This window comes from Engystomops pustulosus, chromosome 8 (genome assembly GCF_040894005.1).
Source record: "Engystomops pustulosus chromosome 8, aEngPut4.maternal, whole genome shotgun sequence".
Classification (NCBI taxonomy): domain Eukaryota; kingdom Metazoa; phylum Chordata; class Amphibia; order Anura; family Leptodactylidae; genus Engystomops; species Engystomops pustulosus.
Genome location: NC_092418.1, coordinates 74,781,618 through 74,806,404, shown reverse-complemented (window position 1 = coordinate 74,806,404; position 24,787 = coordinate 74,781,618). Strand labels below are relative to the sequence as shown.

Below are 24,787 nucleotides of genomic sequence, written 5' to 3'. Positions count from 1 at the left end.
GTAGGTAAGTATGGGGGCTGAAACACAGGGGCGCGGCGGCAGCGCTACACATGGACACCATGGTTCGGGGAACTTTCCCCGCGGCACACTCAACCATGTGTCGCGGCACACAGGTTGAAAATCACTGCTCTAGAGGACTTCTTGTGCCCATTTCTGTGAGAGGGAAGGGGACAAATTTATTATTGAAGTTACCTTGGTTTCCTGACATATAAATGTCTCAAAATTGTCTCAGATGCAGATTTTCTCAAACATTTCCAACATTCTTGCAACACTTGCCATCATTCTCTACATGCCAAAAGCTCCTAAAACAGTCTGATAAGCTGGGGCAAGAAGTCTCCTGTGGTGATAAGGAAAGCTAGATTACAGCTGATAGATGGCACCAGCACCTGGACACCCAGTGGTGAGCTCATTGTCAGGAAAACCTTTTCAAAAAATGGAATTGGTCAAAAAGGAACATCATTTCCAAAATAGTAGAGAAATCTGATATAATAGATGTATAAAACATAAAGTATTAAATTTGCACAGAAAGCACAATGAGCCCTTCATAGTATATTTGTGGCTCGGGCTGACCTCACATGTAATCGCCTGAGGATGGTCAAGGTGTCCTTCATTAGTCTCCGGAAATACCTATACTTGGTGGCAGTGACTGATGACTGACTCACCCCTGATCTTGTGCTACTACTTCATTAACTTCTAAGTACTTGACACTAGAAGTGTTCTTCACAATGAAATGACACACAACTCTTTTCCAACCTGGACACGGAATGGGTCATTAATTATAGACAACTAATACTTTACTCTCACACGGCTCTCATATTTGTGTCTAGATTAATACAATTATAACAACTGGGAAATTATATCTCTAATAGCATCTACAAATCAAGAGGGTTGGAGGCAAGGGCAGGATTTTTTGCTTATTTCAAGGAGGGGGTCAGAGTGTTAATGCATCATAAAATAAGACTGAGAATTCAGCTCCATAAGACATGGCCGGTATTCATGAAACCTGCATATGAAATATACAAAACAGCAAACTTATGTAATAGATATACAGAGAAAATACACACAGTGATGTTACAGTACAGAGATAATACACAGTTCTGTCACAGTATAGTGATAATATGCACAGTGCTGTCACAGTACAGAGATAATCCACACAGTGATGTCACAGTACAGAGATAACCTGCACAGTGATGTCACAGTATAAGATTTATACACGCAGTGATGTCACCCTATAGAGAACACACACAGTGCTAACACAGTGCAGGTATAATACATACAGTGATGTCACAGTAAAAGGATAATACACACAGTGATGGCACAGTACATGGATAATAAACACAGTGATGTAACTGTATAACTGTAAAGGCATAATACACACTATGATGTCATATTACAGAAACAATACAGCCAGTGATCTCACAGTACAGGGATAATACACACTATGATGTCATATTACAGAAACAATACACCAAGTGATCTCACAGTACAGGAACAATACACACAGTGGTGTCACAGTACAGGGATAATACACACAGTGATGTCACAGTACAGGAATAATACACACAGTGGTGTCACAGTACAGGGATAATACACCCAATGATGTCACAGTACAGGAATAATACACACAGTGATGTCACAGTACAGAGACCATACACACAGTGATGTCACAGTACAGAGAACATACACACAGTTATGTGCATGACAGGAGCTACTGAAGTGACAGTGAATATCCTATCTATTTTCCTTCCATATTCCAATGGGGATGTATGTTGTAGAGGTTGTGGTTAGATTCTCAATGCTCATATGCTGGGCTTTTCAGTTTGACTCCTGAATTTACAATATTATTAATTCTAATATATCTAATTATTCTAAACAAAACCGTAAACTCTAATTACTCAAGCGGCAGAGTAAGACAGCCCTCATTGTAGATGGTTTCCATAACTACCATCCAGAAAATCATTTAGTAAGTAAACAGATGGAGCACTTCCAGTATAGGAAACATGCAAGCAGTGTTATGGAGCAGGACTGTCTGCATAGAGATAGTGCTATGAGACGACATAGCCAGGACTGCCGGAGATCTTTAATACCGTAGCTGGAACTTGGCTTTGTTTCACATTTTGGACTGGATATTTTCTTCAGCATTGATCGTGCTAAACAATCGAATAATGCACTGACCATTGTAAAGCAGAGAATCTCCCCTGTGTATTATCTCATCTATTGGGGAAATTAATTTACGTAATTGCATCAGTAATCTGTCAAAAATGCCATGCACCACGATTATCAAGGCTTTTAGAACTTTTTTTGGCTCTTTTCCAGTTTGTTCGTCTGGGTGTGGCCTTCTGGAAATGGTCATGGCCGTGTTGAAACGGTCGTGGCTATTGAAAATTTGTCCAAACATTTTGTGGCACAGTTTAAACCAAAGGAAACAAGGCCTAAAGTAGGAACAGACATTCTTATACTGCACCAAACTGGATATCTCTGTGTCACCTAGAAACAAAATCCAAAGCAAAATTGAGTGAAATATTCTCCCCTTTAAAAAGGCACTAGAATTGTGTTAACAGGTGCCACAGTTCAGAAGATATCACTCTTTGAAATCTTTCCCCCTCCAGCCTGTCAGCTAGAGGCAGCAGAAGTCGAAGGAAGGAGCTGCAGTGAAGAGGGCGCTACAGATCTATTTTTCCGCAAGCTGCTCCATGTTGATCATCGAAGGAAAATGCTCTGCTAGACGTGAGACATGTGGTCCAATTCTAAAGGCAATGGAATTCATGATACTGTTCAAAAAGATGAAGAAATTACTTACTTTCAACAAATGTAGATTTTTAGGGATACCCAGGTCCTCACTAACATCAAACTCAGTGACTTGATACAACAAAACTTTATCAGTCACGGATTATAAAATTGTCTCTTCTTCATAGCTAGGGACTATTTTTCATGGTGCTAAAGTAAATGTAATGAACTGAAAAACAGAAAAGTGCCACTGATATAAAAGTTCTATGACCGGTAGTAGTTTCCTTTAAAATACATTATAAACTTAGGGAAGTTACCTGGAAAATAACCTGGAACTCATGGACCTGGTAAAACTGGTCTTATTCACAAATCCCCAAATACTAAATTTATTTGATATAACTGGTTTTATAAAAAAAAAAAAAAACATGTTATATGGTACAACTTTTTTCCATCAGACATGATGATCCATTCAGTGGCCTGTTTTCCATATGTTGCCTTTCATATCTCGCTATAATTGGCAAAGCATACGGCTCACTGGATACAAAAATAAGACAACATGGTATCAGCTTTAGACTAGATAACTGTACATCCTTGAAACGTAATCTGAACATTGGTGAGGTTTGTGCTATTCTTTTACAGCTGTCCTGAATTATCTCCGTACATGCAGATAGGGCTTCTATATTAGATATAGGTAAATGTACTAGTATTAGTTTAGCGCTTCTGATCAAAATGTTCCCTGGTGAAAGGAATTGCATGTCCATATTATATTTTCAATAACTGCATACTTTATTATTCTATTAACAAGCTCCTGTAGAGTTACTGTACATCAGGAATGTAAGCACATGTCACTGTGGAGGGAGATGGAGGGAATTTGTTCACAACATTTAGTATCAATAGTTTGAGGTGCAAACATGGCCCCTTCATTAAATAAAAACAACAAAAAAAGTGTGCAATGTGCATGGAGCACAAGCTTAAAGGGAAACTCTAGATTTTGAGAAAATTATCACTTATTCTTCAGGATAACCTTGGGTGCCGGCCGCATCAGCCATGAGGCAAGTTGAGCTTCTTGCCTCAGGCAGCACCACTTGCATTAAAATGTGGGGCAGCATTAGGGGCACAGTTATCTGCTACAAAGCAGGACCTGCCACTTAAAATAGAGTCGAATTCCTGATGTCAGCATCTGTGACCCTGCATGGAAACCCAGTTTCTAAAAAAATAACCTGATATATTGCAACTGTATGTGACAGAGGGGGCGCTATTCTATGGCTCGCCTCTGGCAGCAGAGTGTTTAGGTGCACACAACTTTGGCATCACAGTTTGTTTTCACAACAGGGGGATAGACCTTGTCTTATCATTGATATACACTCACCGGCCACTTTATTAGGTACACCTGTCCAACTGCTCGTTAACACTTAATTTCTAATCAGCCAATCACATGGCGGCAACTCAGTGCATTTAGGCATGTAGACATGGTCAAGACAATCTCCTGCAGTTCAAACCGAGCATCAGTATGGGGAAGAAAGGTGATTTGAGTGCCTTTGAACGTGGCATGGTTGTTGGTGCCAGAAGGGCTGGTCTGAGTATTTCAGAAACTGCTGATCTACTGGGATTTTCACGCACAACCATCTCTAGGGTTTACAGAGAATGGTCCGAAAAAGAAAAAACATCCAGTGAGCGGCAGTTCTGTGGGCGGAAATGCCTTGTTGATGCCAGAGGTCAGAGGAGAATGGGCAGACTGGTTCAAGCTGATAGAAAGGCAACAGTGACTCAAATCGCCACCCGTTACTACCAAGGTAGGCAGAAGAGCATCTCTGAACGCACAGTACGTCGAACTTTGAGGCAGATGGGCTACAGCAGCAGAAGACCACACCGGGTGCCACTCCTTTCAGCTAAGAACAGGAAACTGAGGCTACAATTTGCACAAGCTCATCGAAATTGGACAGTAGAAGATTGGAAAAACGTTGCCTGGTCTGATGAGTCTCGATTTCTGCTGCGACATTCGGATGGTAGGGTCAGAATTTGGCGTCAACAACATGAAAGCATGGATCCATCCTGCCTTGTATCAACGGTTCAGGCTGGTGGTGGTGGTGTCATGGTGTGGGGAATATTTTCTTGGCACTCTTTGGGCCCCTTGGTACCAATTGAGCATCATTTCAACGCCACAGCCTACCTGAGTATTGTTGCTGACCATGTTCATCCCTTTATGACCACAATGTACCCAACATCTGATGGCTACTTTCAGCAGGATAATGCGCCATGTCATAAAGCTGGAATCATCTCAGACTGGTTTCTTGAACATGACAATGAGTTCACTTTAGTCAAATGGCCTCCACAGTCACCAGATCTCAATCCAATAGAGCATCTTTGGGATGTGGTGGAACGGGAGATTCGCATCATGGATGTGCAGCCGACAAATCTGCAGCAACTGTGTGATGCCATCATGTCAATATGGACCAAAATCTCTGAGGAATGCTTCCAGCACCTTGTTGAATCTATGCCACGAAGAATTGAGGCAGTTCTGAAGGCAAAAGGGGGTCCAACCCATTACTAGCATGGTGTACCTAATAAAGTGGCCGGTGAGTGTATACTACCTGTGAATAGGGTGCAAGTGCCAGACCATGGGGATTATATTCTACAGACTCCCAATTTGGTGTAATGTTTCCTTTGTCAAAAACTAGTGGTAGAATGTATGTGGGAATGATTTGTTTCTCTTTTCTATATCCATTCTGATTTTTAGCTACTATATCGGCCAAGAGGCCCCACATCACATTTCTGCATTCCCAAAATAGCACCATCCATTACATAGAGTTTTGAGACCTGTACCATTCAAGGGCATGCTGAGAATTGTAGTTTCCCAACAACTGGAGAGCCATAATTATATGGCATTTTATAGACACTTAAAGGGGTTGAAATCATTTTTTTCTACTCTAAATTCTATTTTGCAGACATATAGTAAATGCACACAATGCTCTACTGCTCGACGCGCTCCTTCAATCGCTCGCCTAAATTGCAGTAATTTTCCATGAATGGCTCTATCCATTTGGAAGTTTACTATTTATGTTCTGCAAATAATGTCAGAAACGGTTTCTTTTGTCCCAGAATGATGTGAATGTAGTAAAGCATTAATACACACTAACAAAAGTAACAAAAGAAGTTTGACAGCTTTTACAAGTACAAGTCTCTGCACTGTTATAAGGAGCTTAGCTCCATAATTACCCCAAGGCTTCTACTTAACATAGCTAACTGGATTGTACCAAAGCGGAACCTGTACACAGAATATCTATCATTACAGCTTTATGTCCAATTGTATTATTTGCATTATTATGATATATTATACATATTATATTGCGATCATATATACTTTACAGTACAAAGCTGTCTAAACAGCTACAGAAAAAGAAATAAATATAATTTTCTTCCTCACTAGAGGCATAACTAATGTCTCACAGCCATACGGCAAACATTTAGCTTGGGGACTCCATGCAACTTTGGTTCATGTCAGTCTGTTCTCAAAGAATTAGGGGCACAGGCCCAAAGATATGCTTCCCCCCTCAGCCCCCCAAAAATTGCTTATGGTAGATATCTCTATGATGGCAGCTTAGATGCAGTGGCTCAGCTCTGTGTGAGGTGGATGACATAATAATGCAGCCTTCAATACATTGGATAAGCTATATGGATGGTGGACAAGTAAATAATATTGTATAGATACTAGTTATACACAAAAGATGTTGTTTTCTAGATATATCCAGACAAGTCCTTTCTAAAGAGTTCTTCTGTAGAGAAAATGGAGTTAAAGGAGAAGACTGTAACCCTTACAGCTGCATATTTCTCTATAGCATCAGTCACTTGACTATATACTGAGTTACAGCTACTTCTGACATGAAAAGGTTTATGATTTCCTAAGAAGAAAGGGGGGAAGTTGGATATATCTGGTAGCTTCCCCTCATAAATCTAAGTGCAAAGAATAAGGTGTAAATTTTCACAATAAGTAAATGAAATGCTGTCAGTGGAAATTTACCTCATAAACTACAACCAGTATGTTGTCAAGTTGGCCTAGTGTAGTGGCACCAATCAGAAAATCAAGTGAGATATTAACTGGTTCTATAAATTACTGGAGACAGAGAACTGAACACTGAAGTCAAGCTCTCCCTGCCTCAAAACGCCCCACCTACGTGACTTTATAGATTCCATTTATCTACTTTAACATAACGTTAAAGTAGATTTTCTGGATTATGGAACCAAGCTGGGGCCATGAAAGAAACATGCAGGTGGTGGGTGATCTGGAAGTTGTTAATCTGCCTGACCACATTCTGGTCTTGGTTTACTAGGTCAATTTCTGCTCACAGGTTCCCTTTAAATTAAAAATGTCAAAAGAGATCAAAGTGTTGCGCATTGACTTGTGGGCCCGCTGGCTAATGGGCCTAGTTGTAACTGCAACGACTGCAACCTCTATGGTTACACAATTGTTTCTTTCTCATTCCAGGCCTTGTGGCACTATGAATATTAATGTCATCATGCATGTCACTATAGCAGCCATTGAGCGTTTCATTGAAAAAAATAGGAGAGGGAAGAAAACTATAAAAATGTATGTATATTACAGGTTTGTAGCTAAACCTGAGGCTATGTGGTAGACCTCCTTTGTCAGATCTCACAGCACAGCATCCTCCCTTGGGTATCTGTTATGGTATTTAAACAGAAGCCTACTACAGCAGCGACTCAGAGGAGAGGGGCTGTTGTGTGTTCAGAGAATCGATCTTTATACCGGTACACCACAGCTACAATCCTTGAATATAAATGCATTTTTCACAGTCCTTTTGCTACACATAAAAAGGTATGAATGCACATTTCTCCAGGGACAATAGCTAACACTGTCTGCAATTTTCTATGGTCAAATCTGCTAACAGAATCCCTTGGAAAGCACCTTATATAACCCCTACCAACCCCCAATCTTTGCATTGATGGATATTTTTCCTCCATAGCCCTCTCGCCATTTCCAAGCAATCCAAGCTGTTATTTTTAGGTTTTAGTTAGTTTTTTTACCGGATGGTGTGAGGATAAAGATGGAAATTGTAATTAATCCAATGTTTTTGTGTCCTATACACATCCTTAAAAATACCACCAAGCAGCGTGGAAATATCAGACTTCAGTACTTAAATAATTCAACATTCAACTTCCAATTCTATGTTCTTATAAAGCCACTATACACATTTCAAATAATGCCCAAGCTGTATATGATGTCTAGGTATCAGGCCTATACATTTCTCAAACAGTAAAGCACAAGTCATAGTTCTTCAGGACTCTTAAAGGGAACCTACCACCAAGATTCTACCTATAAAGGTAGAACGGGTGGTAGGTGGATGAATGGGACGTGAGGATAGCCCTTTTTAGAGCTTGTTCTCATGTCCCGGCTATCTTTTAGAAAACTTTGTAGCGTTGATATGTTGATATGTAGCGGCTACTGGGGCGTAACCTATTTTCTCCTCCTACCATTTCATCTTCAGCGCGCAGCTCCTCATAGCTGCGCACCCTCGTCCGTGTACCCGGCGTTCTGAGCATGCGCAGAATGCAGGCCTGAGCGGCCATAGCTCTGGGCCGGAGCTACTGCGCATGCCCAGAACGCCGCAGAATGCCTGGTACTCGGACAAGGGTGCGCAGCTATGAGGAGCTGCGCGCTGAAGATGAAATGGTAGGAGGAGAAAATAGGCTATTGGGGCATGGATTAGCCGTGACGTGTAGCCTCATGTCCGGCTACTCCACGTCCCAGTCTAAAGATAGCCGGGACGTGAGGATAAGCTCTAAAAAGGGCTATCCTCACTTCCCATTCATCCACCTACCACCCGTTCTACCTTTATAGGCCTACCTATCCATGGCCTCCTTTCTTGTGTTTCTAGAGTCTCTCAGTGATGTGTTATGACTCATTGTTACAATGTGAAGCACATGTCTCACCCTCACCCTCCCCTCTCCCTAGTCCTGTGTTATGTAGCAGCACCCGAGGTGCAGGGAGAGGGTAAGACCTGCTCTGCTCATGGTAACAACCAGTGAAAGACATCACAGAGGGGCTCAGGAAACACCCTTCTAGCCCCTCACTCTCATTTGCATAATTTTATATGTTTATTTTAGAAAAAGGAGGCCCTGAATAACACATATAGGAAGATTATTACAGTCGCAGTGCCCAGATCTATAAGTAAGTAAGTGTCCCTGTTTATCATTCTTGATATTGACGATCTAATTGTCTAATTGTTATCTAATGAGTTAGGTGATTAGCCCCATCAAGGAAAGTGACTGAAAATGATTAGGATGTCTGTCGGTATTGCTGCAGTTAACTTTCCAAAGGAAGCCTGGTGCTAACATGGCAATGTAACCTCTAGGGATTTGTCATCCATATCTGTGATATGAATTACTATTTAATGTTGTAGAAATATATACAATAAATATCTTATTCTAACAGGTTTGTGGACGGCATTGAGACTGAATGCAGCTCTCCTACTACTCAGACCTTTGACTTCAATACCAAACATCTAAGCCAGGAAAACTCCCCAAGATGTTCCAACTCAGGTAACCTGGATACATTGTTACACACCTGATTTTGCTTCTATTATCTTATCATATTCTTATTGCATCACAGATAGTTATACTGTTTGGACCACATAATACAAGCACATCATGACCAGTGATTAGTACATAACTACAAAATAATATCACTAAAAATAAGCAAAACCCAAAAATACCAACATCCAACAGTATTCATAAATCTGATAACTTAGTTGATGTTTTTTTTATTCATTTCACTTTTGGCCATCTAGTAGTGTATAGTGGAACCCCATTTGTCTTTAATGTGTCCTCTATAATCTTTACAGTGCCCCCATGGCATAATGCCCTAAGGATAGGGACTTCTGCTGTACTGTCCACTCCAATAGTGGCCATTTATAGAGTATCTACAGGATAGTGTACCATTTTCTTATGGGATTTGTTTTTTTTAAGTCCCCAAAAAGTCTCAAAATGCATAAAAAGTCCCAGACGGGGACTGGAGTAACTATGAGACTTTTTATGGGTCTTTTTGCAAGTCACAAATCATGAATCTGTATTTTCACAGCGTTGCACTAGCAGTAGGTCTATGTGTATGCCAGATTAATGAAGTGGCAGAAATAGCCCTGTGAGACATTTTAGCAGTCCCAAAAACCTCAATGCCACTTTTTGTGGCCTTTTTCCACTAAAAATGCCTAGGAAAACCACCGATATATGTGTGCATTTAGTAGTCCATGTGCCTAAGATTGAAGTTTGTCCGACAGCGTCCACAATGCATGCACTGCACCATGACCAATCGCAGTAGAAAGCAATGCAGGAATTAATTAGCTGCTGTTTGTGCAGCTCACTCCCAATTTGCATAAGGCCCAATAATAATAATAATATTCCATGAGCTAATATACATCTTCCCCTTGCGGAAAGCCCATAAACATGAGGGTGTTGTGTCTGATGTTTATATCGCCCTATAAATAATGAGGAATGTGGTCATTGCCAAGTTTCTACAGCAAACAATGATTCAAAGAACAATAACTTTGTTTTCTCCAAGATGTCAATACCTTAGATGGAGATTTATTTTCTACAAGGACATTTTAGGGAAAGTTAATTATACACTACAGAGAAGAGAATATTAGCCGGAAACCCATGAAGCCGTATGGCCACCTGAAATTTATAGTTCCATCTGCTTCATATAGACAATGTGATCTCTATATGCATTAAGTCTTTTTATAATTATAATATATATATTTATATATACACTACCGCTCAAGAGTTTTGGGGTCACTTAGAAATGTCCTTATTTTTGAAAGAAAAGCACATTCTCTTTCAATGAAGCTAACATTAAATTAATCATAAATACACTCTATACATTGCTAATGAGGTAGATGACTATTTTAGCTGCAAACATCTGTTTTTTAATGCAATATCTACATAAGTGTATATAGGCCTGTGATAATATTGCACCACTGTACATTTGTTTGTGTTTCTTTGTGTTTCATTTTTTTCCCTAAATTTATGACTGGCTACAGGAGCAAATGTTAATTACTGTTACAGCTGGAGCCAACACCACAGGATACTTCTCTGTGACCAGAGAGCAAGTGCAGAAAGTTACACCTCTGCTAGCTCATCTCTAGGGACAAAGAGATCAAAGGAATAGGGAACCTGTGTGCTGCTTTCCCTCCAAAATTCAGACAAAGGGAAATATCATAGCTGTCCATAACGGGGGCATAATTCATAATTATGGCTCCCCTGTTATAAGATCTAGATGCACTCCTGGACCGAGTACGGGAAGCCTAGCGGCAGATGAACCCAGCCAATTGCAACCTAATATTAGGCTTAGACACCCCGAGTTTGGTATGGGGTAAATGGTAATAAGGTACCCAGTTGATTGGAAGCAATGGCACGGTTGTACCATCTTCCAATGAAAAGTTATGGGGTTTTAATAAAAGAGGCTACCCCTCTGATGGGAGGGGGATAGAAAAACTCCCCCTCACAGTGACATCACAGCCAGGGGTGGGGGTTGTAATTCCCCTGGGTTTAAATGATCAAAACGGCAACATGACCGGCGTTCAGTTTGAGGACTCTATACATTAGAAGACTGGATCGCTCTCCATGCCCTGTCCTTGGGCCAAGTAACTTCCACCTATTTCCATAGCAAGAGTTTTTTGTTAGTATCGTATGTATACTGTTTTTAACTTTCTTTTTATTTTTATCTGACAATTTTGTTTTTGAGTGTATTTTTTTTTGTATATTAAAGTCTTAACTTTAATAAGCCTCTGCTCGAAGCCTTAAACAATCTGAGTTTTTGAAGGGAATTACTTTACCAGAGATCATATTAATATAGTATATGTAGCAATTGCATGTGTGAATCATCAGTTCATCAGTGTGCATTGTCTGTGTGGTTGAGGTGCCTACTGCCTTCTTTGCACAAGTAACTTGTGGGTGGCGGCTGTTTGGACTGGGTGTTGTGAGTGCATGGAATAAATTTAACGTTAGGACGCCATTTTGTGAAAGTGGGCGGAGCTAGAGGGCTAAATTCTGGGACTTCATAGAGAAGGTGCACCCCGTGTTTGGACTCTGGTGTGTGGGATTCATGGCAATGTCCATTTCCAACAACCACCACTCTAATGGTTTAATGGTACATTGTGTTTGCTAAGTGTGTAAGAAGGCTAATGGATGTTTAAAAAACCCTTGATAACCAATGAAAAACTTGAAAACAGATGAAAACTGTTTGGCTTATTAGAGAAGCTATAAAACTGACCTTTCTTTGAGCTGACAATGACCCAAAACACGCCTCCAAATTTTGCCTGAACTATTTAGGAAAGAATTAGGGAGCTGGTATTCTATCTGTAATGTAGTGTCCAGCCCAGTCACCAGATCTCAACCCAATGAGCTGTTGTGGGAGCAGCTTGACCGTATGGTAAGCAAAAAGTGCTACTCATTGTAATTGCAGCAGGGGAGGATTCTTTGATGAAAGCAAAAAGTTTGAAGGAGGAAATTCAAAAAATTTCAAATGAAAAAAAAATTCAAACCATGTCAACATCTGCACTATATTTCTATTCATTTTGCAAGTCATTTTCATGGAAAACACTAAATTGTCACTATTGTTGTCTTCTTAATAGATAATAAAATTAGAGGTATCCAAGGATAATACAATAATGGTTACTGGTGCTATATTATGGCTCTATACAGCTTGTTTGAGCTCTAAACTAACATTTTTTTAGTGCAAGTTACTGAATAACATTAACATGTCCTTGCCATCTTTTGATTTGTGCTGGTTTTGTAGGGTAGAGTATCACCCACCAGTTATTTACTAGAATTTGTTATGGAAAGATCTGTCCTGGAAACAGATTCAATGAATCGTGTTAACAGTCTTAGTTTCATGTTATTCATTGACTGAATATACAGGCGGTCCCCAACTTAAGGACACCAGACTTACAGACGACCCCTGTTTACAAACTGACCTTTCTGCCCACTGTGACCTCTGGTGAAGCTCTCTGGATGTTGGCTATTCGCTGTACTTTAGTCCAAGGCAGCAACAATCAACTATTAGTTGTCTGCAATGAAGCTTTATTGCTAGTCCTTGTCCCCATATATACCCCATTTTTTTAAAATCTGATATAATTTGGCTGGAGTTACATTTATAAAATATATCTATCCCAACTTACATACAAAACCTATAGAACCTGTCCTTTACATAACCCTGGTGCTGCTTGTAACTGGCTTCTTATTTTTTTAAAGAAGAAAATACAGAGACCAAGAAAAGCATTGTGAAGCTGAATCAGGAGGTAAGTTCATTTATTCACTGAAATACGGTACATATGCTGAATAACTATCTACTTCTTACACTGTAACCCAATGATGCCCATATTCCAGCATGCCACTCAGCACTGCAATCATTTTTCCATTCATAATGGTCCTTGATATGTATCCGGTTTTCAAAATGTATGTAAATTAGTTGACATTGCGGGCTTTTAATTTATTCATGCCTGGCCGCTAGTCCTGCCAGCTCCCGCCCGAGGATCTAGGAGCCAGCAGGGGCTTGGAGAAAGCAGGGCAGGAGCTCTTCTCTAGCTCCCTGAGCGGGATCAGGCAGGACTAGCAGTGCGGGGTGTGAATAAATTAAAAGCTGGCTAATTTACATATTTTTAAAAGGTCTTTTCCTCACTAATTGTGCATAAAGAAACGCGCACATAAGTGCTACACATCTAGTGAAACTGATGGTAGTTGTCCTTTAAAGGCAATGCATGCTCCCCTGGGGATTCTTGGAATTAAATCTCATTTGCTAGAAAACGTTTCCTCAAAGCTGTCTTAAAGGCATCCCCCTTAACATCAAGCATGACTTTTACAAGAAGCCTAGTGATATGATGTAGGGTAGTAGTCAAACCAGTTCCTTTCACTGTGCAGAGAATGCATGCACATAAAAACAGCGCCGTCTACATTTGGGAATCAGTTCCTTCTAAAATAGATATACTGGTTTGACTATTATTCCATAATTTGGAAAACAAATTTGCTTATTTTTTCATGTACATTCCATGTATGTTTCACATGAGAACATCTCTTTAGAGAGACACTCCTGACCCACCAATCCAATAGTTACACTCGGTTCTTGTGTACATGGATGTAAAAATGACATTCCTAATATCTATACGAGTGATGTAGCCAAACACTGGCCTCAGCAGTCTTGTGCCCCTCACCATTGGAGCCAGACTAGAAATCATGGCTGCATCCAGATATTCACAAATCAACAAGGAGTGCCAGAGTAGTGGGACATTTAATAGGGAATATCATATAAGAGAAAAGAGTCCCGGCCCTCCAAGGTGGCGTTGAAGAATTTCTTTATTGTGAGTCGGTCATGAGGTATAACAAAATAGCATCCATGTCGGAACAGCAGTTGAGAAAAGCTCTAGAGATTAGAAATGCGTCCTGAGGTTAATGGATGCCATTTTTTCATACTATAAGATAGATTCACAATAAACAAATTCTTCATCACCACCTCGGAGTGCTGGGACTCTTTTCTCTTATATGATATTGCCTCGATCCTAGAGCACAAGGTGCGCAATTGGGTTGGAATGAGGTCCATTCTTTGGGCACAATTTAACAGGGATGTTTGGACTGGTTTGTTTGTTATACTCATCTTCCATATCCGGTCAATCGTTTTAGGATCTTGGAAATAAGACTTTAGAGACTCCTGAGAGTTATGTGCCTGATAAATGATTCTACTGATGAGCTTCTACATATATTCTTTATGAATTGCTAATATGTTATTGTATGTCATTTTGTAGATGACAGCCCTGTCTCAACAAGTTACACAGCTAAGTAAGGACCTGAATGAGATGCTTCACCTCCTAAGGCCTGTTCTCCTAAACCAGAACTACATGCAGTCTCCCTCTGCAGGCCTCCTTACACCTACTCTCAATAATACGTACAGTAACAGCAGTGGGTTTTGCAGCGGTCAACAGTCCCAAATTACAATTCCTAGCCTTGTCGGAACATCCTGTCCTGGCCAGACAAGGGCAGATGTAGCACAACCTAACACAGCATGGATGGAGGCCTTAAATCAGCCTACGAAGGCTACCCAGCCAGAGAATTCATGCAGGAAAAATGTTCACCCTGCCCTTTCTCTGGATTCATTCCTCAGACATTCATGTACTCACCACAGACAGCACAAGAGTTGTGGCCCCGTGACTGTGAACCAAGCCTTGTCCCCCTGCCATAGTCATTACCCGCAAACACAAATGAACCATGTCAGCCAGGTAATGCATAGCAATTCATCCCCAGTGATGGCTTCCCATCAACCGGCCAGCAAGCAAAATGAAGGCCACAAGTCCAGCCCTAGTTTCACATCCAGCAGATCATTCTGTAGCCCTTCAGACACTGACCCAGCAAAAGACAAAGTGGCTGACCTCTTGGGACTGATGACACGAGACTACAGAGAGACATCTCCTGCAGCTCTGGAACTGGTGCGTAGTTCTTCGGGAGACTCACAGGGGGACATCATCAGGTTTATAGATGATGAGGGCACTAACGTGTAATAGTGGAACATTGTGAAGCCAAAGCACTGACCATGGGGATGTTTACCAAAGTGGAGCTCTCCAATTCTGGACCAAGCTACTGTTGACAAGAGAATGTCTAACTACTGCCAGATTTCATCCTCATTGCCATTATACTGTTCATTGGGCATCGAGAGAAACAACGTCCATCCATTTTTTTTTGTATTAAGAAACTTACACTTTTTAGCGAAACAAAAACAACACTTTCTAAAGTCAGTTCTTATGGCTGATGGTATCTCCAGCCGCCTTGTTTTAGCACTCTGTGCACTTGGACTTACCATTTAACAAATTTTACAAGTCATTTGTAGCGACTATAGAGAATTGCTACATGAGCACTATCGATCTTATGAAAGGGGCCAGGCCCAGTACACAAATGGTTAAGGGGAACAAAGGTGTCTATGCGCATGGATCTTAAAAATAAAAAAAAAGTTTCTTATAGCATGATCTTAATATTAACAAAAATTAGTACAAATTTTGAGCCAAATATTTTAAAAGGGAACATTTCTGGATGGTTTGCATTTCTTTTGCTTTTTTTCTTTTTTGAGTAAAAAAAAGGACCTTATTTTTCTATATTTGCTACTTGAAGGTTTATACTGAACTTTTTTGTTTTTGTTTTTTCTTTGTCATTTCAGAGAGATTTATTCAACCCTTTCATTGCTAGAGGGGACTTAAAAAAGCACATTGATTTGCTATAAATAGGACCCTCTGGCAGGGAAACATACAAAATAAAAGGGATCAAATTAAAGGTGCATGCTGTGCAACGCATGGAGCATTTTTGGGAAGAGGTACATACCTGAGCAACTGGAAGAATCTATTTATTTTGCTTTAATAAAGATGATGTATTACAAAATCATGGTGTTTTTTGTTGACATTCAACAGTACTTTAAGTACAAAATAAATCTATACCAAGCTGAACACTTATTTATAGCTATGCTTTTTTATATACCATCCCCCTACCAAGCAGACTGCTAGTCACATGTAAATCAGCTTTCTGTCCTGTCCTCCAAAGACAGCAATAAAGGGAACTGATAAGCTTTAAAACTAGATTCACATGCAGCATTTAAGGGGATTCCCTTCTGGCTCAGGCCCCAACTCCTGAGTGGGGGAAGGGGGGGATCCGATCCTTCCTGTGGCAGCCCAAGTCTGAAAAAATGTAAAAAGTAAAAATAAAAGCAAAAATCATTTTTATAATGAAAAATGAAAAGTCACCGCATTTACATATAAAGAGCAAATAAAGTATAAAAACACACAAAAAACCATACATATGTGGTATCACTACCTCCATAAATCTAAAGCAATATTGAACTTGCATGGTGAAAGCCACAAAAAAAAATATGAAAAGATTATTTTCTCTGTGTCGACCTTAAAATAGTTAATACATCAGGCCGGGTCACGTGATGTAACCTGCTGACTCTGAGGTCAGGTTAATTTGAGGTGAATCATGGGTGGGTGAGCTGGGTGGGGTTGGTCAGCCCAGCATGGACCGGCCCAGGGGCACCACATTAAAAAACTGTCCTGGTCCGGTATGAGCGGCGTTGGTAACGGGCCTTAGTTACAGCAAGTGTGCCGATTGGGCCCCGAAGCACACCAGTAATAAATTATGATGGTCATTACGCCCCTGATGCAGCAAGATTTTGGGAGACAGCATGAATGTAGGGAAAAGCAAGGGGAACAAGGAGGCATTTACAAAGACTTTGTAGAGTGTAAGAGTCCCCAAAAACTTGTAATCATTAAAATAAACTGGCAGAGAAGGCATAATGAATTTCCCCCAAACTATCTTTAAGAAGACCTGTCCCCGCAATTTGATCCCTCACACCAGTAATAGCTGCTGGTAAAGGGTTAAAAGTCCTCCCCATACCACCTAAATTATCTGTCACTGCAGCACTGTACCTTAATGTTTCATATGCAAATGAGTATAGATGAGCCAGATTCTGATTAGAAGAGGAGAGTCATGCTTTCTCCAGGCTGCCCGTGAACCCCACCTCCCTCTTTTGAGTGACAGCTCTGTGTCTCGGCCACAAGCAGAGAGGAAGTCCTCTCCCTGTCCTTACCAAAATGCTGTCCCTCTTAGGTGTATTTAGCAGTGTGAACTGTGTGACAAAGGCAGAAGTTTATTGTGCCTGTTCTTGATGACAGCTTCCCTTTAAGCTCAGAAAATAAACCTGTACATGTACCACTATTTTGCCCAAGCTATATCTCATCCAGCTTCCCCCTATTATTATTTGCCTGCCCTCTGTATCATTGATTCTCCTTTGGCTAAACAAAGAGAATGGATATCTGCCCCCCCACCCACCCACACACACACAGTACATTTTAGATGCCTCTATCCATGGGATTAGAGCCACCATTTTTTTTAAACAAAAAAAGACATTTATTGATGCCCTCCGGTTACTTAAGACCCAGTCATTGAGTAAGGGTTGAGGGGGTCCTCCATCAAACAGTCAAGCTACCCAGGGTGTTGGTTTCTTTACAGTGAGTAACACACTCACATAGCTGAGGGAGGCCGGGTAAGCAGGTTCAGCATCAGTTAGGAGGCGTGGTTTCTTGACTGTATGCTGCAGTTCCCCCACCTGCACGACTGGATGTTTAGTAACAGAGGGTGTACATAAAACTCTATTTTTAGAAGAATGCTGGCTCTTATCCCATAGATAGAGGCAGCAGTGGAACATGTATATCTAAAAACAAACATGTGTGGTTTATGAGGAGGCTGCTGGTGAGCAGCTCTGACGCGATGAAAAAGGTTATCTGAATATATATAAATTCTTCTTTATTCTAAGACCATTTATAAAATATTTTTGTGCAGGATGCGCTTTATTCCAAATGAGGACAGAAGTTGATCTTCCATAATTACGTACATGATATTTAAGGGCTCATTTCTAGCCATTTTTTAAGGGCTTATCAGTAGCGCATCCTTTTATTTAAATGTCCACAATAATAAAAACAGTGTGGAGGTGGAAGATTAAGCAGAAGCTGTCAGGATGATTTGGGACACTATTGTTACTCATAGATAAGACAGATAAGGCACATTGGGCTCAGCTATAAAGCCTCTGGCACCTGACCATTATTGATACAATGAAGCCGGTGTAGTACTGTACACATTAGCTTTACTACTCATGTGTTGGACTACGCTGCATGCAGAGGGAAGTTGTGTTGTACAGAATAAAGTAAGGAGCAGACAGCTCCATTCCCTGTGTAGTGGCTAGGCCAGGTAACTGCAGAACAGCTCTCATCTATTGCAGTGTCTCAATTTATTCAGAGCGGTCTTCTTCCTGTTCCATTCTCAGTCATCTGCTAAGAATGGCTTGTATGTGATGGTGCAAGGTGTAGGGCCAACATCATTATACATAAAGATATAACGGTAGTAAATGAGCATCATTGGACTTTCTATTTTGTACCAGAGGTAGGTATAAGTTCTTCTGGTTTCTGAGAGAAACCCCGGCCTCTAATGTAAAAATACTTTATCCCAGGAAAACCTCTAATGCTCAAAACTCTTCTGTAGATCAGGAAGGTCTTTTCGAGGGCTGGTCTTCTGGAGAGGCTTCTCTATATTGCTACTAAATTTCTTGTCCCCGCTGAAGTACCTTGTTACACTGTTAAATGCTCTTAAGTTGTACACACAAATAAATGGAGTAATAAGGTGCCGCCGAGCTGCAGATAACGTGGTCACACACTAAGACATTCGGCTAAATGCTGTCATTACAACAGACTGATTTAAGAAGACTCTGAGTATTCCCCAAGGGCCGAATGCTTGGCTGCCTTTCCTCCTCTATTTATTTTTAATATGAATCTCCCAGAGAGCAGAAGATTGACAGGATACACTGTGATGGGAAGAAATTAGACTTATTTAACAAATATCCACTTTGAAGGTGTCAGACAGGTCTGCAATGAGATGCTGAGCGAGAGTTGCTAATTCAGATTTTAATTACTCTAATTCTCTGAGGATTCTCTGTACATAGTGGCTGCAATTTAACCCTTTCATTGCTCGGATGAGTTTTTTCACATACAGACTTAAATGTAAGTCAAGCAGGCAGAAGACTTTAGGAGAGTCTAATATTTACACAGGGCAATCGGATACAGAGAAGGGACATTCTTTGACGGGGAGAACATGACATTCAAATCTATACTGGGTCAATAGAACTTATTCCTACAGAGTATAGAGGTGCCAGATTACACCCTGTATGTCTCACAGCTACAGTTAAAAGGGATCAATGCATGTAAAATGGGCATTCAAAAAATATATACATCTTCACTTGAAGCCATTCATTTACAAAATGTTTTTTTAAAAAAACATGTAAAAAGGAAACAAAATGAAAGACAAGTGACTAATGATAGCAAAATAAAGCTAAAGAAATTATTTAAGTAAATAAAAGCTTTGGTGAAAATAGGGCTTTGGTGACTGGAGACCAAGAGCTCCGTTTATACGATAGAAGATAGAACATCTGCTGTGGATGGTGCCAGTGCGGGTCAGACATCCTGTAATATACTAGACTGGCCGAATGTAGACATGATCCAATCTAAGCTCAATAAAATAAATGTGGGAGATTTATCATGCACCTCATATATTTATGATGTGGCGTAGAAATATGCAGATGATTTGAAACTTACAATTGTGCTGCTGCAAAGCAGAAATACTTTGGCAGTGCCTCCCTTCATGCCCCAACTCACCCCCTAAGTGTGGAGATGGCATAAAAGGAATAATAATCACAACTGCCGCTAGTTCATTAGCAATTGCGATTCTTTCAGACCTTCCAAGCTAGTATTCTGGGGTAGAAGCCCTGATAAAAACTCCTCCCAATATGTACAAGGCTCCTGGACCAGATGGGATACACCCCAGAGTGCTTTAAGAAGTCAGTTCTGTTATGAGTGTGGTGTCAATATTAAAAAAGGCTCTAGAACTTTGCCAGGCAATTGCAGGCCTGTTAGCTTAACTTCCATTGTGGGGAAAATATTGAAAGGGTTACTGAAAGACTATATATGCAATAGTATAATAAGTTGTCAGACAAACCTGATCTGCTTCTATAAAGAGGTGAGCAGATGCCTGGACAGAGGAGCTGCTGTGGATATTGTCCTTCATAGATGCCTGATGGGTAAAATTAGGGCTATTGATTCGGCAGGAATCATTTGCAATTGAATTGAGAACTGGCTGAAGGATCCAGAGAGTTGTGGTCAATAATTCCTACTGGTCACCAGTATATCACCAAGTAGTGTACCCCAGGGTCCTGTGCTATTATTTAACTTATTTATTAATGATATAGAGGTAGGAAGTAATAGCAGTGTGACTATGAAGAATGGCTAGACCATTATATAAGCTTTTTACCTTTGTGTCGCCGCATTCTTCCTCATAGACTGTAAGCTCTTGGGGGCAGGGCCCTCACTTCTTTTGTTACATATGAATGTTTGTGCTCTGTCATGTTTTATTTTATTGCAAGCTGATTTGCAGAAACTGAGTGCAGGGCCATTTCTACCTACCACAGGGCTGGTCAAGCGCTCGCCCAGAGCGCGCCCCCCCCTCCCCCAGTTAAAGTAAGGGGGGCAACAGCATGCACCTCCTACTTACTCCAAAGTATGCTAAAATTAATCGTTACTGTTATGCACCCTATGTTCTGCTGCATAACAGTAATGAGAGCAATACTACCGGAGTTCACAGAAGCCAGCAATCAGCAGTTACAGGTGGTGGAAGAGGACAGGGACTCATAAACGTGGGAAAGGTAAGTGGTGTTATAACTTTGTAGGGGGCACAGTGTAAAAATTTTTATATTGAGCTCCATTCTGATTATGTATTAATGTACTAATCTTTGTTCTCTTGCTGTATTTATGTACATTATAATAGAGTGAACCCTCTATACCAAAAAGGGGGCATAGTGTATAAAAGAGTAGGCACGGTATATAATATAAGGGGGCACAGTCTATATCTCTATTTATAACAGGGTACACAGTACTGGTTCTGTGTTTCTGTAGAAAACTCAGTCTTAGTACTTTATTTAGAAGTATAACAGCATGCTATGTTGATCAGCTGCTTCTAAAGCCAGATTGTCATGTATCAAAATTGGTATGGACTATGCAACTTAAAAGTTGATTTTCTAGAAGATGCCACCACACAGGGCATGAAAGACATGAACTGGAAGGTGCTTACCTGTTTGAAAACTTATTGGTGAGGTTAATTAAGTATATTTCTGCTGACAGGTTCCCTTTAATTTCAGTAGAAATGATCTCATCCTCCAGTGACAAGTGGGATGGAAGAAACTCACTTGGGGTGAAAAATGAGAGGATGGTATACAGGTGTTGTGGTGGTCATAGCCAGCCAGTTGATGTGCTGTGAGGGTGGGGGGGGGGGGGGGTCACATAATTATTTCTACTGAAGCTACTGCTGGTATGGGACACAGACAGAAAGCCACTCTGAAATCCAAGCCCCCCCACACCCCACCCCACCCCCACTAAATATAAACAGACTTGCTCTGGAGCACAGAAGACTTGTTCCTCTTCTGCTTGGAAGGAGGAAAGGAAGAAAGATATTGTTGGATTTCCCACCTCCCCTTCTCCATCCTCCTGCAGTCAGGATCAGCAATGTACAGAGCTGCTTACAATAGGAGAAAACATCTAGTGGACACGATAATTCTCTCTCCCCGGCAGCAGGGGATAATTGATTATTGTGATTTCTATCCAGAGCCTGGAAGACCAGCACTCCTCTGTATATTGGTGGACCTCACCAGTTACCTGAACCAAAGCCGCCACCATCTTTGCCCCCCTGGTAGCTATGCCTGTAACTGAAGGAAATAGTGCATTGATTTCTATATCTGTATGTTAACAGAGTTTTCCGGTTCTATTCTGCTGAACCAAACTAATAGATACAGATGCTTGCTACATCCGTCTACTCCCCAAGCTGTGCCATTATACACATTGCCAGTCACGATAGTATCAACATTAACACTGTGCCCGGGGCAGATGCCTTCTCTGGCAATTAAACTCTAGTCAGGGCAAGGGTCAGGGCAGATATTTATATAGGCTGTATAACCCATTCCAATCAGCTGCAACAGGGAGAACTGTTACCCTTCCCAATTAAGAGGTTGGATGGAGCCATGGGATTCTGAAGCGTATCATGGAATTTAACAGAAATAAATATATTTTACTGCTATATTTTCAGGATTATTATTATTATTATTGACATTTAGGTAATTATAATAATCTTAGCAGTAATATTCTAGGTTTGATCCAGGGTTCAAGAACAGATCGCCTTTCCCTGTGTCACATCATTGGCTGACTGCATCCAGGGTTTTCCTTCTTCTGGATCAACAAATTTAGAGCTGGGACCTTAGCATTATAATGATATCAATGTGTCACAATATTATAATAGTTACAATAATACATTCTAAAAATAAATGATAGGTTTCCCCATAAACATTAAATAATTTCATATCCAGATACCAAAAATTGTACCCGTTTGGAAGAGAAGATCTCCAGGATGGTACATAACTTTGTGCACTGTAGTACGTACCACTTAGGCAGGCCTATATAGGGTGTTGCAGCAGAGGGTTTGTCTCAGAATTCCTTCTCTTGTTTCCTGACACTAATTCACTGCATTTTCATGCAGCCACCACTAGGAGGAGTTCAGTGCAAGGAGAATTTTACAGCTTTTATAGGTCAGTGGATGTCGTGAAAATCCCTACGTACGGAGCTCCCCCTAGTGGTGGTTTGCAAGTCTCCAGTTTAATCATCTAGATTTGTATAGGAGAGATTTACCAATGTATTTATGCCAGTTGTATGAGTAAATTTACATTTTACTTTATAAAAAGCAGTAGTACGGGCCCATTGACTCCCAATGGGATGCATCGGTATTTAAAAAAAATTAATGCTACCATAATTTTAGTATACGCCGGCCACAACATGGGACGACTAAAGGTGCTCCTTAATCTGATCATACCATAAAAATTGGAAAAAACTACTGGTTCAACAGACACAGATGTGAGGCTGCTAGGATAGAAGTCAGGTGGCCACCCTAGCCAAGGTCATTCCTACTATACACACCAGGCCGTCCTTCTCTCCGACAGGTCACTTGGTTGCTTTCCACCTCTGGCCTAATGCAGACGTAGTCCTAAAACTGCGTCACTCCCTTCTTATTCCACACCAGTTGTTTGTTGGTAATAACACACAGATATTACAGTATGATACAAGACCAGGACTCTGGGTCTCTTGGGATTTTTCCTAATTTCATACAGGCAGCCTAGGTATAGGACATATAAAAGGTATGACTAGGAACCCTCTCCCCCCCCCCCCCCCATTCCTACTTTTGCCACTTACACAAGGTGCCTTGTGATGGCTTTTACGGATTGGCTTAGGCTCGGCTTAATTTCAGGTTCACTAGTCCTTAACGCATTGTAAGCAGTGGCTCACCATGGTTTTTACCACAACAGATGCAAAAAAGAGGTGAAATAAACTAAATAGGAACTAATCCTGATACACAATAAAAGATTTTTTATCTCTTTTTAAGCAACGTTGGGTATGTGGTTGGATGTATAAACCCTATTTTTAGCACTATTAGGCACTTCATGTGTAAACATAAGGGGAATCATTTACCTTGGGTCTCATGCACACGACTGTGTGTTTCACCAGGCGAAGCACAAAGTCTGGTGGAGAAGGAAGGGGTTACAGCGCTCCTCATCCTCCCCTCTTCATAAGAAGCTAAGTGGCCGTGCCACAAACCTGTGCTAGAGTAGGACCTTATCCATCTTTTGTGATGCAGCTGCCGGACATGGTCACACACAATGAATGGGTGTATTAGGTCTCTATGGAGGCCATGATTTGGCCACAGTTTTTGCAGCCAGATATTGGCCCCTAATATGGTTGTGTTTTTGGTGCCCAATTTATCTCAATGATTTTTACTTTTTTTCAAATATGTAAATTCACCTTTCAATTCACTTTTATTTGGTGCAATTTCATGGCAGAAACTTGCGTATGCCCAGGATTTGCTGACATAGTTTTGCATAGTTAGGCACAACAAAAAGAGAAAAAGAAAAGAAAAATAAATTACCCCATGAGGTAACATTTTCTCCTCTAAAACTAAAAGGGGAATACAGGAACATAAATGAGGCTCAAAACATTTCAAGGAGCAAACATCATAGTGATACGTAATGCAAGGAGTCCCCTCTTTCCCGCTGAACTACAGCAACAAACTGAAATCTACACAAATACAACCAGCACATGATTCCCAGAACAACTACAGTCTTATGTTTTAGCTTAAAACTATTGGATAAAAAAAACATAAGGAAATATTAAGGAACAAAGAATTCCCCACTGAGCTTCACTTTAACTCCTGACACACAAAAAAAAATGCATTTTTGTTTTCTTTTTACATCCCTCAATGAACAACTGTTACCATATTCATTTATTAAGCCTGTCTGTAGCCAAGATTCCCTTATCCATAGCCTTTTCTTCTCTGTAATCTGTAATGGGGACACTGGACTCAGGGACAACAGACAGGACAGTGAACCCTA

The 24,787-nt window shown here is 40.7% G+C and overlaps 1 protein-coding gene across 3 annotated transcripts in view; it reads left to right on the top strand.

Annotated features, from left to right (window-relative positions):
• The window catches only part of LOC140075413 (voltage-gated delayed rectifier potassium channel KCNH8-like), a 326,146-nt gene extending 310,013 nt beyond the window's left edge, over nucleotides 1-16,133 (top strand). For 2 of the 3 annotated variants that reach the window (XM_072121261.1, XM_072121263.1), the window contains exons 13-15: nucleotides 9,176-9,282; nucleotides 12,988-13,034; nucleotides 14,532-16,133. In XM_072121261.1, coding sequence (XP_071977362.1) covers nucleotides 9,176-9,282; nucleotides 12,988-13,034; nucleotides 14,532-15,281 — 904 coding nt within the window. In that variant the 3' untranslated portion in view covers nucleotides 15,282-16,133. The remainder of the gene's footprint in view (nucleotides 1-9,175; nucleotides 9,283-12,987; nucleotides 13,035-14,531) is intronic. The other variant, XM_072121262.1, reaches the window with a different exon arrangement.
• The last annotated feature ends 8,654 nt before the right edge of the window (nucleotides 16,134-24,787 follow it).